General features: G+C 36.9%; 2 protein-coding genes across 2 annotated transcripts in view; both read left to right on the plus strand.

Moving 5' to 3' along the window:
• LOC129771302 (F-box only protein 11) overlaps positions 1-7,760 on the plus strand; it is a 35,525-nt gene extending 27,765 nt beyond the window's left edge. The window contains exon 7 of the mRNA XM_055774818.1: positions 4,248-7,760. Within this exon, the coding sequence (XP_055630793.1) occupies positions 4,248-4,377 (130 nt within the window). The 3' untranslated portion in view covers positions 4,378-7,760. The remainder of the gene's footprint in view (positions 1-4,247) is intronic.
• A 4,931-nt stretch (positions 7,761-12,691) lies between these two features.
• On the plus strand, positions 12,692-14,926 carry LOC129761888 (adipocyte plasma membrane-associated protein Hemomucin-like). Its single transcript, XM_055759719.1, has 3 exons — positions 12,692-13,267; positions 13,383-13,591; positions 13,659-14,926. Exons 1-3 carry the CDS (start codon positions 13,164-13,166, stop codon positions 14,672-14,674), a joined length of 1,329 nt encoding a protein of 442 aa, XP_055615694.1. The 5' UTR covers positions 12,692-13,163; the 3' UTR covers positions 14,675-14,926.
• Positions 14,927-15,270: the final 344 nt, after the last annotated feature.

A 15,270-nucleotide genomic window follows, 5' to 3' on the forward strand; every position in this document is an offset into this window, starting at 1 on the left:
ATCGAGGTAAAATGTACGTTATATCGAGTGACGTTATATCGAGGGTACGTTATAACGAGTATACGTTATATCGAAGTTTCCCTGTAGAGGGTGATGTCCAAGTTAACCAAGAAAATTTTTTCGTTCTCAAATGCTCTTCGAAGATATGATCGAGACGTGGTACACAAATTACGTAACACTAAAAACGTGAATTTATATCACAAAATAGAAATTTTACATCGCGTACAGAAAAACAATTTCGGTGGGAACTTGAGTGTTCGAAATAATTTAAATCGAAATATCAATTGTGGGTGGGACGAAGTTCTCTGGGTCAACTAGTATCTTAATAAATATGCTTTAAAGATTTGGGAGTTGGTAAGCTCAATATATTCTGCTTGAACGAGTTATCCATCGATCGCTATATTGTTCCACACATCAGCTGGAGTTTTTTTTATCCAAGAGAGAATTTCGTAATGATCAGGATGAAATATTAAACCTGTTAACTTCTGGGAAAGAGGAACCATACGAAGTTCATCTTGGTTGAATGCACTGCGCCCTGGAGCAATTTTAGCAACGAATATTGCATCGAGATGATGAATCATATCTAACATAACGATAACATTTTTTTATTTTTGTCATACCTTTTTTGGTACAATATTAATGAATCCAATGAAACAATGTAAATGGTTCAATATCGAACAAAATACATCCAAGATAAGAAAACCAATGTTGTAGGAGCAATTCAGTGGTGTCTGAAGTGAGAAAAATGATGAAAAATATATAATTCACGGGAAGAGTTGAAAATAATGCATGGTGGGCTTTATTTATGCCAGAAATTTTTTTCGTTCTCAAATGCTCTTCGAAGATATGATCAAGGCGTGGTACACATATTACGTAACACTAAAAACTTGAATTTATATCACAAAATAGAAATTTTACATCGCGTACAGAAAAACAATTTCGGTGGGAACTTGAGTGTTCGAAATACCAATTGTGGGGAGGACGAAGTTCTCTGGGTCAACTAGTATCCTAATAAATATGCTTGAACGATTTGGGAGTTGGTAAGCTCAGTATATTCTGCTTGAACGAGTTATCCATCGATCGCGAGATTGTTTCACACATCAGCTGGAGTTTTTTTATCCAAGAGAGAATTTCGTAATGATCAGGATGAAATGTTAAACCTGTTAACTTCTGGGAAAGAGGAACCATACGAATATTGCATCAAGATGATGAATCATCATATCTAACATAACGATAACATTTTTTATTTTTGTCATACCTTTTTTCGGTACAATATTAATGAATCCAATGAAAACAATGTAAACGGTTCAATATCGAACAAAATATATCCAAGATAAGAAAACCAATGTTGTAGGAGCAATCCAGTGGTGTCTGAAGTGAGAAAAATGATGAAAAATATATAATTCACGGGAAGAGTTGAAAATAATGCATGGTGGGCTTTTATTTATGCCAGTCTCTGTATAATTTTGCAGGTATACACAAAATTAATTTACCAGAAGAAATCCCTTTTGAGCTAAGACTGTTCGAGTTCGAGCTTGGGTAGACTGCACACTCTGTAGTTGCTCTTCGTGATAGATCGGAAACAGCGAAATTGCACAAAGAACACACTGAATGACGCTTGGGATTTGCAAATCATTTTCATTGTGCAAGTTTCGGTGATACGAGCTTTGAATAGTCGCCGGCCACGTCACCAGACGAAGGGAAGGAATATTAGTATGATATTCACGGCCAAAAGCGTTGCATCTATAGCGTGGTTAGCTTGCGATTACCATGGAAGGAAAAATTGCTAGTGGGAGTGGGTAAGATGTGATAATGTGATTCTGAGAACCTATTCGGCGAAACGAGATTTTAAGAATAATATCCATTCCGACCTGTGAAGGTCACTGAGAAAGCTCCTTTAAAAACATTCGAATTATATACTTTTATTCATCACTCGTATTACATTTAAAATTTGAACCTTGTCTTGACCGAGGTTCCGAGAAACTCCTTTCATATTCCTCGAGTAGACGATATATTTTTCAACCTGAGAAGGCCACGGAGGGAGTTTCTGACACAAATAAATAGAGGTTTATCCATTCAATTCTTTTCATAATAACCATGGATAACAGCTATTATGTAATGCATTGAATTTTCTTGTTGATAAAAGTATTCGAATCACTTTCATTTGGATTCCTTCCCATTGCTCTATTCCTGGTAATGAGAAAGCGGATACACTCGCAAAGATGGGTAGTATGCAGGGCACAGTTTTTGAAAGACAAATAGCGTATCGGGAATTCTTCTCCATTTCCCGACAGCAGTCACTCACCAGTTGGCAAAACCAAAGGAACAGAGATGAGCTTGGGAGATGGCTATACTCTATTATACCCAAAGTTTCAACGAAGGCCTGGTTTAAAGGGTTAGATCTTGACAGAAATTTTATTAGAACTATGTCCAGATTGATGTCCAATCATTCCGCGCTAAATGCGCATCTCTTCCGCATAGGTCTTGCTACTAACAATTTATGGAATTGTGGTCAAGGATATCATGACATCGAGCACGTTGTTTGGTCATGTAATGAATTTTGCAATGAAAGAATTAAACTGGTTGCCGATTTAGAGGCTCAAGGAGTACACTCACGCATGCCAGTTCGCGATGTCTTAGCTACTCGCGATCCTAATTTTATGTTCCCCATATATGTCTTCATAAGAAGCGCTAATGTTATTATTTAGGTCGCATCTCCTATTCCCACTGTCCATTCTCCCTTCCTTTCCTATTACACAAGCAGGACTTAGTACACGTTGAGATAAGATCATTATAGGAGCTATTAACATAACAAGGAGGCACTCACTACCAAAGGATACCGTTGCTACATCAACTGACGATTACGACCCACCACAGGCACTGTTCCAGACAAGGATAATACCGCCGAGGCAACGAAGGAATAAATTTTTTTTTTTTATATTGCACTGTGGTTTTAGCTAATTAGACTTAAGTTAATAATTATGTAGTTATAATATATTCAAATAGTTTTAAAATGTATTGCTTGATGGTGGCTCTTTATTCACTTGAGTCTAATTAAATCAATAAAGGAAAAAACAGCTATTATGACAGCGACAAGTAGCCAATGGTGGATGCCTGCTTCTCATTCACTTAAACCGTGATATGGGACCCGAAAAATTGGGATTTGCTTATACTAATACACCAAACTCGCGAATTAAGATGAATATGATTAATTTCTGTGCCTTATACAATACCGGAAGCTGTAATACGAAATTCAATATAATGGAAGTCTAACTAGAAAGCAGCAAGCGATATACAGAAATAGTATGGACGAATTTCATGCCAACTCGACCGGCCATTGACAGCACCGTCTCAGATAACAGTGAAACGCTGTGGGTGTAAAGACATGTGTCATTTAAGCAACTTTGCATACTTGAAATATTCGAAAAAGAATTAGACTACTTATTGGAAAAAGCCAAAGCCGAATTGAACATTTTTCAAAGAAAAAAATAAAAAGTTGTTGTTCGAACAACTTTTTCTATGTAAATGTGCCCGTCTTCCGATGTATGGGTGACTTGTTGGAAATTTTGAGGGCTATTTATATCTATTTTTTTCCAGAATTTTAAAAACATTATTTCGTGAAAAATGAATTTAAATTTCTAAAATATTTTTTTTTTCAAATAAAATATTTTTCCAAAAATTGATATTTTTTTATGAAAATCTAAATAATTTTCTACATTTTCTTCTCTGACCAATTTTCTGTAGATCTTATTGTTTTTAAATTAAGATTTTTCGAAAAGAAGTTGAAAAAAACTTAAAATTTACAAAAAAAAAATTTATCAATCTACAAAATTTTAGTCAAAGAGTGGAATATAGGAAATTTTTGAGGTTTTCCTTAACGGTTGCCGTTTCATACCATGACAATTATGGAATACTTTGATAATCTAGTACAGGCATATTCCGATTTTTCGAAACCAAACCCCATATTCCAATATCTATGATATCGTTGTTTTGTACAGTTTGATGAGGTCTCTTGGTTGTCCACCTGGCTATGAAGAACAAGTGTCTAATTGAACGCTAGAAAATCTGCTCTCTTAATCTTATTCGATCATTGCTTTTTGATTTGAGGTGTAGTTTTTATTTACTTTCTATGTACATGATTCATGGCGGATCATGCAAAACAATGCGCACATAGAGAGGGTTCGATTGCATTCTGCTAGGGTTTACATAGTTTACAGGGTGGTGCTAAAAATTCTCTACAATTTCAGATTCTTCTGTGATTGTGGTGCTGGTACCCTTACCAACCAGTGTCAGCTGCAGGGAGAGCCGACACAGGACACCGATACGCTGTACGATTCCGCGGCGCCAATGGAATCACACACGCTAATGGTAAACTAGGGTCTTGTTATATTCATAATATTGTGTTAAAACCAACAAAGATAATAACAGCCACCAACGTGTGTAACAAGCGTCTCTAAGAAAGCTAAAGAGCTGAACCCTTTTCAATCCGAGACTTGGTCTGGTACCTTCTTACAGCGAGTTAGTATTAAAACGGAGCAATGGGAAAATTGAATTTAATCTAAGCAGAAAATGTGTACCCTATCACAACGATGCATGTGAATATTTTTTTTTTGGCTAAAGTTACTACAGAACAAAATATGGCACATCGTCAGACTCTTCTCCTTTTTTATCGTCAATTTTTTTTCCACGGATTAGGAGTGTATGAGGTTGGCTGTTCACATTTGTGTTGGATCGTGTTGTTGGAGCTTTTCTGAATCAAAATTATATACGAAGAAAAAATGCAGAAAATCCAGAAATTAACACACATGTAATTGTACACGAACGAAACACGGTAGATGGGAATCTCATTTGGATATATAGAAAATTGATGTTTGTGCATACACAAAATCGAATCACGTGTGAGCAAAACTTTTTGGCCAATCATTGAAAATTTAGCAGTTTTATTCAGATTTTGTTTTAGCTATGTGTGTGTGCACGTGAAATTGTGAACAAAGCAAAACAAAAAAAAAGAGTTGTGTTATTATTGCACATATAGTTTAGAGGTAAAGTTTGACACACAATGTAAGTATTATTTCTCATTAAACCGGCGGAGAAAAGCAGCGCTTTTTGTTTTTTTAACTTTATGTTAAGAGACTATTCTGTTCAAAGTATTGAACACCGTGTATAAAGTGTAAATGTGAACGTCGCGTGCGACGAAACAACCTGATATTATCTGTACTAATATTTATGTTTTTAGTTTTTATTAGATGTTTTCGTGTCCCTTTGTCTAACGAGATATATATATATATATATATATATATATATATATATACACATATATAGTCAAAAGTGTCTCCTCGAATATTAGAAAAACTAGACGCGTTGCCTTTATTATTTTTTTTTCGAGATTTGTGCAGCCTTCCCAACTTTTTGATAAACTGTCGAGTTGTTTCTTTTTTTACTGCATTAGGAAATGATAGACATAATAGACACTTGATGGAACCAATTTACTAATCAACTCACCGATAATTTAGATTTCCTAAGAAAATTGTATTCTGCAGGTTTATAAACTATACCAAACTGTGAAGGGAATAATTGTTTTCATTTGGTCAGTTTAGTTCCTTAAACAAATGACATAATAGACATTGAAAATTCGACTACCAGTTAGCCGTGGATGCTCTCTCACTTCTTACGCGTAAATGTTCGTCTCGTTTGAGAGACGACTTGTGCTGCCTCTCCTCAGCAGTCCCTTGGGTCACATTTATTGTACTGTCAGGGACGTTTCCGAATTAGAAAAAAAAACACAAAAAAGTGTCCCTTGAGAAAGTAGAAAAACAGATGAGGTAAAATCGTTACTAACCAATTAACGTTTAAGAAAATAGTTCTTATCTGCGTCCCAGTGCATTTATCTGTGTTACAGACTAGAGTTTATGTTTATTATACACAAATCGACACATTTATTAGATGTATTCTTCTATTTTTAGTATTATTTTTAACAATAAATGTGTTCCATTCATATCGTTTTGATTATATCGAATTGAATTATAGTTTTCATCTACGTGTCTTATTTTGTATTATTCCGATTACTAATGTTCTAGATTTATTTAGCTAGTATATAATACACGAAATGTGAATTTTTAACTGTATTAATTTTTGTTTGTTTATAATTATAAAATAATTATTGCAATTGTACTGAATAAACCCAACAACAACTGAAGCATTAGAAGTGGTCGTAGAAGACAGACAACAAAAAAATAACCTGTAAATTATTGTATGTATATTCACCAACGATGCACTTTTTGCGCTGATCTTCAAAAAAGCTTTTTTTATATAAAAGAAAACATCTATTTGTTTGTGTTTTAGTTTTCTTCTCCTCCTTTTTTTATGTGTTCTAGCATACTTAGAAAGAAACTTTCCTTGTGTTATTCATTCCGTAATCTTTTCCGACTTCATTTTCGCTTTTGTTGTGTCTTTTCGGATGCTATCATTTTGTAGACTTTGTTCGAAGCTGGGACTTATTTGAGCTATTTCGTCAAAAGAACGATTGACTCATACACATGCGGCAGAAAGCTTATGGCATTCGATCAAATGCAAATTCGGAGAAAAGCAACGACGAAAAACAATTCACGATTATCGATTCATTCAATTAGCTAGCTAATCTCACCACAGCCCTCTTATTCATTGTTTTTCCGAATCAAAAATTGAGGTTGAAAATAAATTCGAACATTCTGAAGCAAAACGCAAGGATCGGCCGAAGCTATTGGTTGCCCATTTTCAATAGTTTATTATAATAATTGAGACAAAAAAAATGTTGTTTTTGAAGTGTGATCAAGAAAAAGCGATTGTGTTTGGATTTTTACGTGTCCGCGCTAGAGAGTGAAATTACCATCAACTTATCAAAAATATAAAAAAAAGTGTCTGCTTCCATATGTTGAAATGGATCCAACTCCCGTAATCCCGTTCCAACACTATTGTACATACAAATAAAAGCTCTTTACTGGACATCATTTTCCTCGCAATGTGAGGCAAAGTTATTGGATTCTCAAGAAACAAAAAAAAACATATTTCCAACAAACAAACCAAAATTTAGATATCTACACAATACCCGCTATGGGAGATATGCAGCGAGCGACGCTGAGCAACCGAATTCGAAGCGAAGTCAGAGATAAAATTCATATGTTAGTATTGTAAATGTGTACGTGTTTGAACCAAAACCAGAAAAAAATCACAAAAATGGGCAAAAATCCCTTCTGAAAACAGGAACACAACCCATATTTGAGCAAGATAAAAAAGCAATACACACGGGAATTAGTTCAGCGTGATTGCAGATTATATCGACAGCGGCAAAAAGATGATCATCGGAAACAGCCCCGGAGTCCAGATGTAGTTAAAAGTTTTAAGGGATGCATTTATGGGGAAAATAACCTACTTTTAAGACAAATTTATGATACCTTTGCGCGGAAAAACTCTGATCAGCTGAAATACAAATACATACACTCATTAAACACGAAGAAAAGTCATTGTTGTAAAACAAGAACCACATGCATGCAAGGACAAATCCCCGATGGTAAGTTCGACACAAAATGTTCCATGCTGTGTTTACACAAAATGGGAGGAAAAGTCATATAAAAATGGATCAACAAATAACCGAAATTCGTATGGTTAAAGACGAAGAATAAGGTGGAGAGGATAAATGAATAAATAAATCAACAGTTGAGAGAAGTGAGTAAGGAATAAGCAAAGTAAATATAAATGATATTTATAATTGACTAATAAATGTAGACTGTTTGTTTGGTTTTGTGGAAAGAAAAAAATCCGTGCCGGGATTGAATAAGGGCCTGACCACAAACGTCATTTCACAGTAAAAACGAAATGAAGTGTATATAACCTTGCATACAAATCATTTCGTTTTCATCGTGATGTGACGTTTTGAGCTCACGATTGTTTGCGGAGCTTTTCAAAAGGAGGTCTGGGGAAATTTTGTAGAGTGTCTACACAGGTTGACAATCAGGATCTGCGACACAGAACAGCTACCCAAGGAGTGGAAAGATGGCATATTATATATATACGATCTAATAAGATTTACTGTTGAACGTGTATGGAGAAGGCAATGCACGGCAATGGTTTGCAAAGTTCAAAAATGGCGACTTTGACGTCGATGACCCCTCTGGATTCGATGAAGAACGTCTCAAATCACTTTTAAAAGAGAACGGTTGCCAAACCAATCGTGAGTTGGCAGGAAAAATGAACTGCAGCGAATATACAATTGATTATATATAATTATAAATTTTTGTTTAAAAAAAGCTACGCCCCGAACTTAATCACCAAACCAATATAACCAATGTTAGTATGTAAGATGACGAAGATCTAACGGATATTTGTATTTTCTTGAGAACCATAATGATGATGATATATTATCTGTTCTTCTAGATATTTATTCCATTATCAACAGACTCAAATTGAACAATACTCGTCAAATCTTCAATAGTTTTAGCCTGTGCGAGTTGATAAACATAGTAAATTAGGATTAAACACAAAAAGGCACATTTGTGTCTGAATTATCCACTCCTCATATCATTCCAATCCTTCCACCAAATGCACTGAGTTGCGCATGACATGATTTCTTATAGCAAAAAGATTGAACATGCAACGCCCAACCGAAAAGGCAAACTGTCCCATCGCACAGCAGGAAAACGAAAGGAAATCGAACGGCTTGGATTTAAGTTATTTTATTAGGGAAACTTTTTTTTATGTGGTCCCTATCCACCACATAAGAAAGCTTTTTTTTCAAATTGTGTACCAAACACTATTTTTTAGAGCTACTGGTGAAGTTTTGTTCGATTTTGATTTTTGTGATTTTTAGTGGGTCCCTTTCCCTCGCACAAAAAAAGGTTGGCCTGTAAAAGTATTCCAATGGGTTTAACCCTCTCGCGTACAACATCGAACCTCACTCGTGGTGTATCGATGTGAAATCATTGCATAGCTCTAGGCGTATGATGTTCGTGGGAATGCAAGGCAAGGCTCAAAACTTATCTCATTCACCGGCACACGGGAGGACGGAGTATGACGGCCACCCTAAGCATGGGGTACAATTGGAAAATTACCGTCTTAACCCAGGCGTGAGTCGAGCAAAGGTGCCTCCATAATTCTATGAAATGCTTCAAAACATACCGTTCTCTATTTGAACACACTTAACAGACCTGTGTGTTTACTATTATAACATTGGTTTCACGAGACTTGTACATTAGGGTGCCAAAGAATGAATGGGAAAAAATCGACCCTAAAATTTCAAAAAGTTACCTCATAAAAAATGTTCACCACCTCGAAAAAACACCCTATGCCAAATCTCAGCTCAATCGGGCTTAAGGGAGAGTGGCGCGAAGCGGTCCAAGTTTAAGTTTTTTGAAAATCGAAAAATCACCCAAAAAATTTTTTTTAAAAAAAAAAAAAATTTTTTTTTTATGCCAAATGTCTTAGAATTTCATGAAACGTCGAGATCTAGACATTTGGCATCAAAAAATTTTTTCGAACCCCCGTTTTCCTTTACTTGGGTGATTTTTCGATTTTCAAAAAATTCAAACTTTGACCGCTTTGCGCCACTCTCCCTTAAGTTCGATTGAGCTAATATTTGGCATAGGGTGTTTTTTCGAGGTGGTGAACATTTTTTATGAAGTAACTTTTTGAAATTAGAGATGACCAAGCAAACCATTTGTCATGACAATTGTCATGCGAAAATGCGAAAACAGAATAGAAACTGAGAGAGGTTGGCGTCGACATCATGCCTCATACCGTATGTTTCTATTCTGTTTTCGCATTTACGCATGACAATTGTCATGACAAATGGTTTGCTTGGAGATGACCATTTTCATTGGCACCCTAATGTACATACACCCCTCGCTATACGGTCGCTCTTTATACGGCATTTCGCTAAAACGGCCCTCTTCAATTATGGCACGTTTTCGACGGTCTAAAATGTCTCGTTAAAACGGCAAAAAAAAACTTTTGAGGATTGGTTCAAAAATTCCTTTTGCACAGAAGTGAAAAAATATTCGCGATAAAATAACTTAAGAAACAAAAACATTGGGTATATATACATACAAATATTCTATGTAACATAAAGTTGTTTCATTTTTGTTTATAGATTATTGTTTGTTTTTATGTATGTGTGTATTATATGTTATGTATGTTTTATGTGTATGTTATGTATGTGTTTTTGATTTGAATTAAATAAATTTAAATGAATTTAATTTTAAATTTAAATTAAACAAAACTAAAAAGATAAAATGCATTGTTTGTTCAGGTATTTAGTTCGATCGGTTTAAAGCAGGGTTCTCAAAGTGGTCGCTTGGGGTCGATGTCGGGTTCCCAGGGGTCGACATACACGAAAACTGATTTTGGTAGTCGACCAGGTATAAAAATCGGCCCCTATTAGTTAACACAAGCTTTTATTTGAAACTTTCAAGATACTGTATAAGTTGTGTTACGTGAACCAATTTGTTATAAGAATTACTAATATTTTAGAAGAATATTATTGTTATAATTTGTATTTATAATTCTTAATAACACTTGATATTTACTGATTTTTATGTCTGTTTGGTCGGGGTTCTGCCAAAACGAACCAAGCGCCAAAAATATTATTTTGAGATATTTCAATTTGGAGTCTGGACTCCCACTAATTGTCTGTGTCTGATCAAATCTATCATTTTATCGCTCACGTGTTACATGCGAACTAAGTACATGCTAGCTATTAACCCATTACTTCCTATGTGTACAAGAACTGGATCCAAATGGCATGAAATTTTCTAGTCCATGGTTTATTAGCACTTTCATGTACTGAGGTTCTACGCATAATTGTCATACGGTTCATAGGAATTGCATAGAACATAGTACAGTTATGCGTAGAACGGCAGTGTATCGGATTTAGTATCACTGAGTATGGTACCGGAAAAAGCACTCCGAAGGGTCCAAAACCCACATCACACTTCAAGCAAATATACGTCGTACATCGGTTGCAATATGCACACCTTCGTTGGGTACCAATTGGATTCGTATTAATGAAATGATTTATTCCGTCAATCCTAACTTCCGTTGACTTCGAGTGTTTAGGCTTGATCTGCATGAACTCGATCCTTGCTGGATTTATGTCACTCATCCGAATTTAAGGTCATTTTTTCCCAGTGTCTGGCTCTCCGCTTCTTGCTGCTGCCCGAGGAGCATTCTTGTGATTGGCCTCATTCAATGTTGCTCTCGACATTCACTTGTGTGCCAAAACCGGAAGGGCCGTCCTCCGGGTCACTATCTCCAGCATTCACATCGCTGTCTCCACCGCTTGGGGGCACGATGACAAAGTCAATATCATTTATTTTTTTTTTTTTTTTTTTTATCTTCGCTTATTTTTCGTCGGCCTATTTCCGCCACTTTAGTGCCAATCACCGACATCAGGGAGGCGACTCCACCTGTTCCTACCTATCAGACTCAACAACTCATGAGCCGGGCCAACTTCTTTTACTTCCGCTCCGAAGGAAGACGTAACCAGAGATTTTTCGCCTCAGAAAATCCCAACGACGCCAGCTGGGATTGAACCCAGGCCGATCGGATTGTGAGGCTGTTACGCTAACCATACAACCACTGGCGCCGTCAATATCATTTGTTGACACTAGGTTTTCGAAAGCGTCTTCCAAATGGGGTCCAAATCAATCAGATAATTGTACAGATCCTCCGGATTATCGGGAAGCTGATATATCCTATTGAGAAAAAAATATACCGTAGTTGCACAGCGTATGAAATTTCATACGCTCAGAAGTAAACATAGATTTTTTTGCGGTTTCATAATTTTCTTCGGATTTTTTGCTAGATTTACACTCGTCTAGTAGTGTTGTGTCACAGATTTGAGCAATTTAGAATCCTTTAAGAGGTAAAACTTTGATAAATTTATGGTTGCTTTTGCGATTCCATTAAACTCGAACTTTGCAAGCTTCAATACACAACAAAACAACTAAATGACACAAAAAAACACCTCTTAAATTGTCATGTGGTATCATTTAAAACGCGCTTAACACTTTAGTTTCATCAAAAACAGTTTTTCAAAAACGGGCATTTTTGCGTATTAAATTTCATACGCTGGGCACTAATGGGTTAATCCATTAGAACTTTTGGCTATAGGGAGTCCATGGTATCAATTCATCATGAAAAGGGGGTCTCTTGCCCAAAACAGATTGAGTATCCCTGGTTTTAAGTCTTTCCGGGTTGAAAATTTTCTCGTTATGCCATGGAAAAAAATGGTTCAGATAAATACATTAGTTATTCTTTCGATAGAGTAATAGTAATAGAGTAATCACTCTATGCGAGATAACCAGTTCGATTTATTTTCAATTTAATTTGCTTTATGGTAGTGTGATGTCATAATACCGAAGAAAATTATTATTAATGAGATAAAATAGATGTTTCTGATAACGAACATATACAAGTTAGGGTCAACATTCAGTGAAATAATTTCTCTTCCTTGATGGTTAAACATTAAGCCTGCCTTTAAGCAATGATTGGTTGAAGTGCGGTTGCATTGTTTCAATTAGGGCTGAGCAACAATCAACAATCTCTATTTCAAATCAACATAGAGGAGCGCAAATCTGTTGAGTGCATTGACCATTGGCGATTTCAATGAGCAGAAACTGACGCAATGATCGGAAAATAATTCGCTAGTGTTTCTCCGCGCCTTCGATGAAATCACGATCAATGTCGGTACAAAAATAGTTCCAGTAGTGGTGTGAAGGGGAGTAGTAGGTTCAATAGGAACCCAAAAAAATGGACACCTACTATGAGAATATTCATCTTTTTGAACGGTTGAAACTCTCGAATATTCATATAAATTAACATATTTGTCTATATAAAGCTCCATTTTACTCCAGTATCTCCTCGATGGGAGAGAATTTCACCAGTGAATCGCACTCCACACAGTAGGGTTTAAACAATGCGCTTGCAGAAGCCTTCAAGTACGTTTGTGGCAAACAAGCAGAAGATCGTTTGTTCGAAGGAGCTAAACTTACAATTGAAAGCGTCGGTACTGCTCGAGACAAAGTGTTAACTCGAAGTGTGGTGAAAGCGAAGCAAATTTCTTGATTTTACTCCCCATTATTTGCGGATTTCCTTCACAGCAGTAGATGAGTGAATAAATACTAGAGCCAAAAATGGGCTTCATCGCAGTGACAACAAGAATACTCATATTTATGATCGCAGTAACAGTATTGCCGGGATTACCTCCCTATCCAACGTTCCCATCTAGGCCGTTCAGGTGAGAATTTTTGTGTCAATCACAGCTCGCTCTTGTCTTTCTCTTCCTGGAAAAAAATGTGGACAGACCAAATAATGAGATCATCCAGCGAAATTAATCTATTATTTGACTACAGCGTAAAACCAGCGCGCGACCTTGAGGGAGTGCTAGCGCTCAACCAGTTGTTGAACAATGCCGAACACCTGCTGGAGAATAAACTTATTGCACCGGAAAGCATACTCGTACGAGGTAACGCCACTTTCGTTTCAACCTATGGTGGTAAAATAATTGAAATCACAAATAACGATCAGCTTCGGATCGTGGCGAAGTTCGGGAAACCATGCCGTGAGTTTTTTTTCCCGTGCGGAGCCGCAAAAATGTCGATAACTTAGTGTAAACTTTGCCCCGACAGGTAGTAGCTATGACGAGCGTGAGTGTGGCCGACCCCTGGGGATGGCTTTCGACACACAAGGAAACAACCTCATCGTGGCGGAACCGTATTCTGGCATTTGGCAGATTCAGATCAAAACCGGTGCAAAAATGCTACTTGTCTCCGAAAACACGATCATTGATGGAGGGAAAGTTTCGAGACCCTTGAAGACACCTAACGGGGTGGCGGTGGACAAAAATGGGGATATCTTTTGGTCGGATACTGTATCAGATGTTACCTTTGATAATGCTTTGATTGGACTGCTGATGAATCCGTCTGGAAGATTGTTGCAACACAATCGTTCCACCGGTAAAAGCCGCGTGCTGATCGATGAGGTGTATGGTGCAAACGGAGTTGCGCTAAGCAAAGACGAAGGTTTCGTTTTGGTTGGTGAACTGGGTGGGCAGCAAATTCGGCGGTATTATTTGAAAGGCCCGAAAGCTGGTACGGATGACATCTTCATCGACGGTCTGCCAGGGGCCGTTGATAACTTAGTGAGCGATGAGAGCGGAGTATGGGTAGCACTTGCGATTGCCGTGGATAAGCAAAACCCATCTCCGCTAGCGTTGTTGGCACCATACCCAAATGTTCGAAGGTTTTGTGTTCGGATGATGACCATATTGGATTTGTCGTTTGAGTTCATCTATGAAAAAACCGGTAGCTTACTGGCACTGCGGATTTCCAATTTCATTGGTAATCTGTCCAGTCTGAAGGCCTTCATCTCTGATCGTGGAAGTATTCTACGACTGGATTGGGAGGGCAATATAGTGGCGGCGTTGTTCAGCGACGATGGCTCGGCAAATCTAATTTCGCACGCTGTTCAGAGTGGAGACTATCTTTTGCTCGGGTCACCGATTCATCCTTGGATGGGACGAGTTCGATTGAGTCAAGAGGTGCTGCAGATAGTGTCAACAGGTAGTAAAAATATGGGAAAGCTGAAGCCGGAAGTGATCGTTGATACGAAGAAGCAAAAGTTGATATCCAAGCAAGAGCTGTAATGAATTATAGGCAATTGTGAATGGGTTGGTTTGGATGTATAGTTATAAAAAGATCGGCAGTATGAAAAAGTGTATCTGAAAGATTTGTAAGAAATTTAATTCACATCGTAAATCCTTCATTTTCCAGGGCTATTCGTTGTGAACTGGGATGCATTTCATGGGCTTATTATGGGGGTTTTCTAGAGTAGAGGCACGAATTTTGGACGTTTTTTAGCTCTGAACAAATAAAATAAATAATATTTTTCTATCGTTTATACGTTTAACAAAAAAAAACATTCAAAAAATTGAAAAAAAATTACAAACTGGTGGTGAAGTGTGAGGTCCAAAAAAACAGTCCCCCGGCATACAGTCTTTTATCCGAAACAAAAACAAATCCAATGGATTCTAGACTATCAAAGATACCGCTATGATATGAAACCCGGACAAGCCGAAAAAATGTTTCTAGACATAATGGCGGCCGTATGAAAATAAAAATTGTGTTTCAGCACGTTTTTATGACGATTCCAATTTTTTTTAAATTCGTTCGAGAAATATACATATATTTGTTTTTGGTTCATGCGATAGAGAGATGTATAAAGGTGTTTCCGTATCAAATT

The sequence above is a fragment of the Toxorhynchites rutilus genome, chromosome 1 (assembly GCF_029784135.1).
Source record: "Toxorhynchites rutilus septentrionalis strain SRP chromosome 1, ASM2978413v1, whole genome shotgun sequence".
In the NCBI taxonomy this organism is placed as follows: Eukaryota; Metazoa; Arthropoda; class Insecta; order Diptera; family Culicidae; genus Toxorhynchites; species Toxorhynchites rutilus.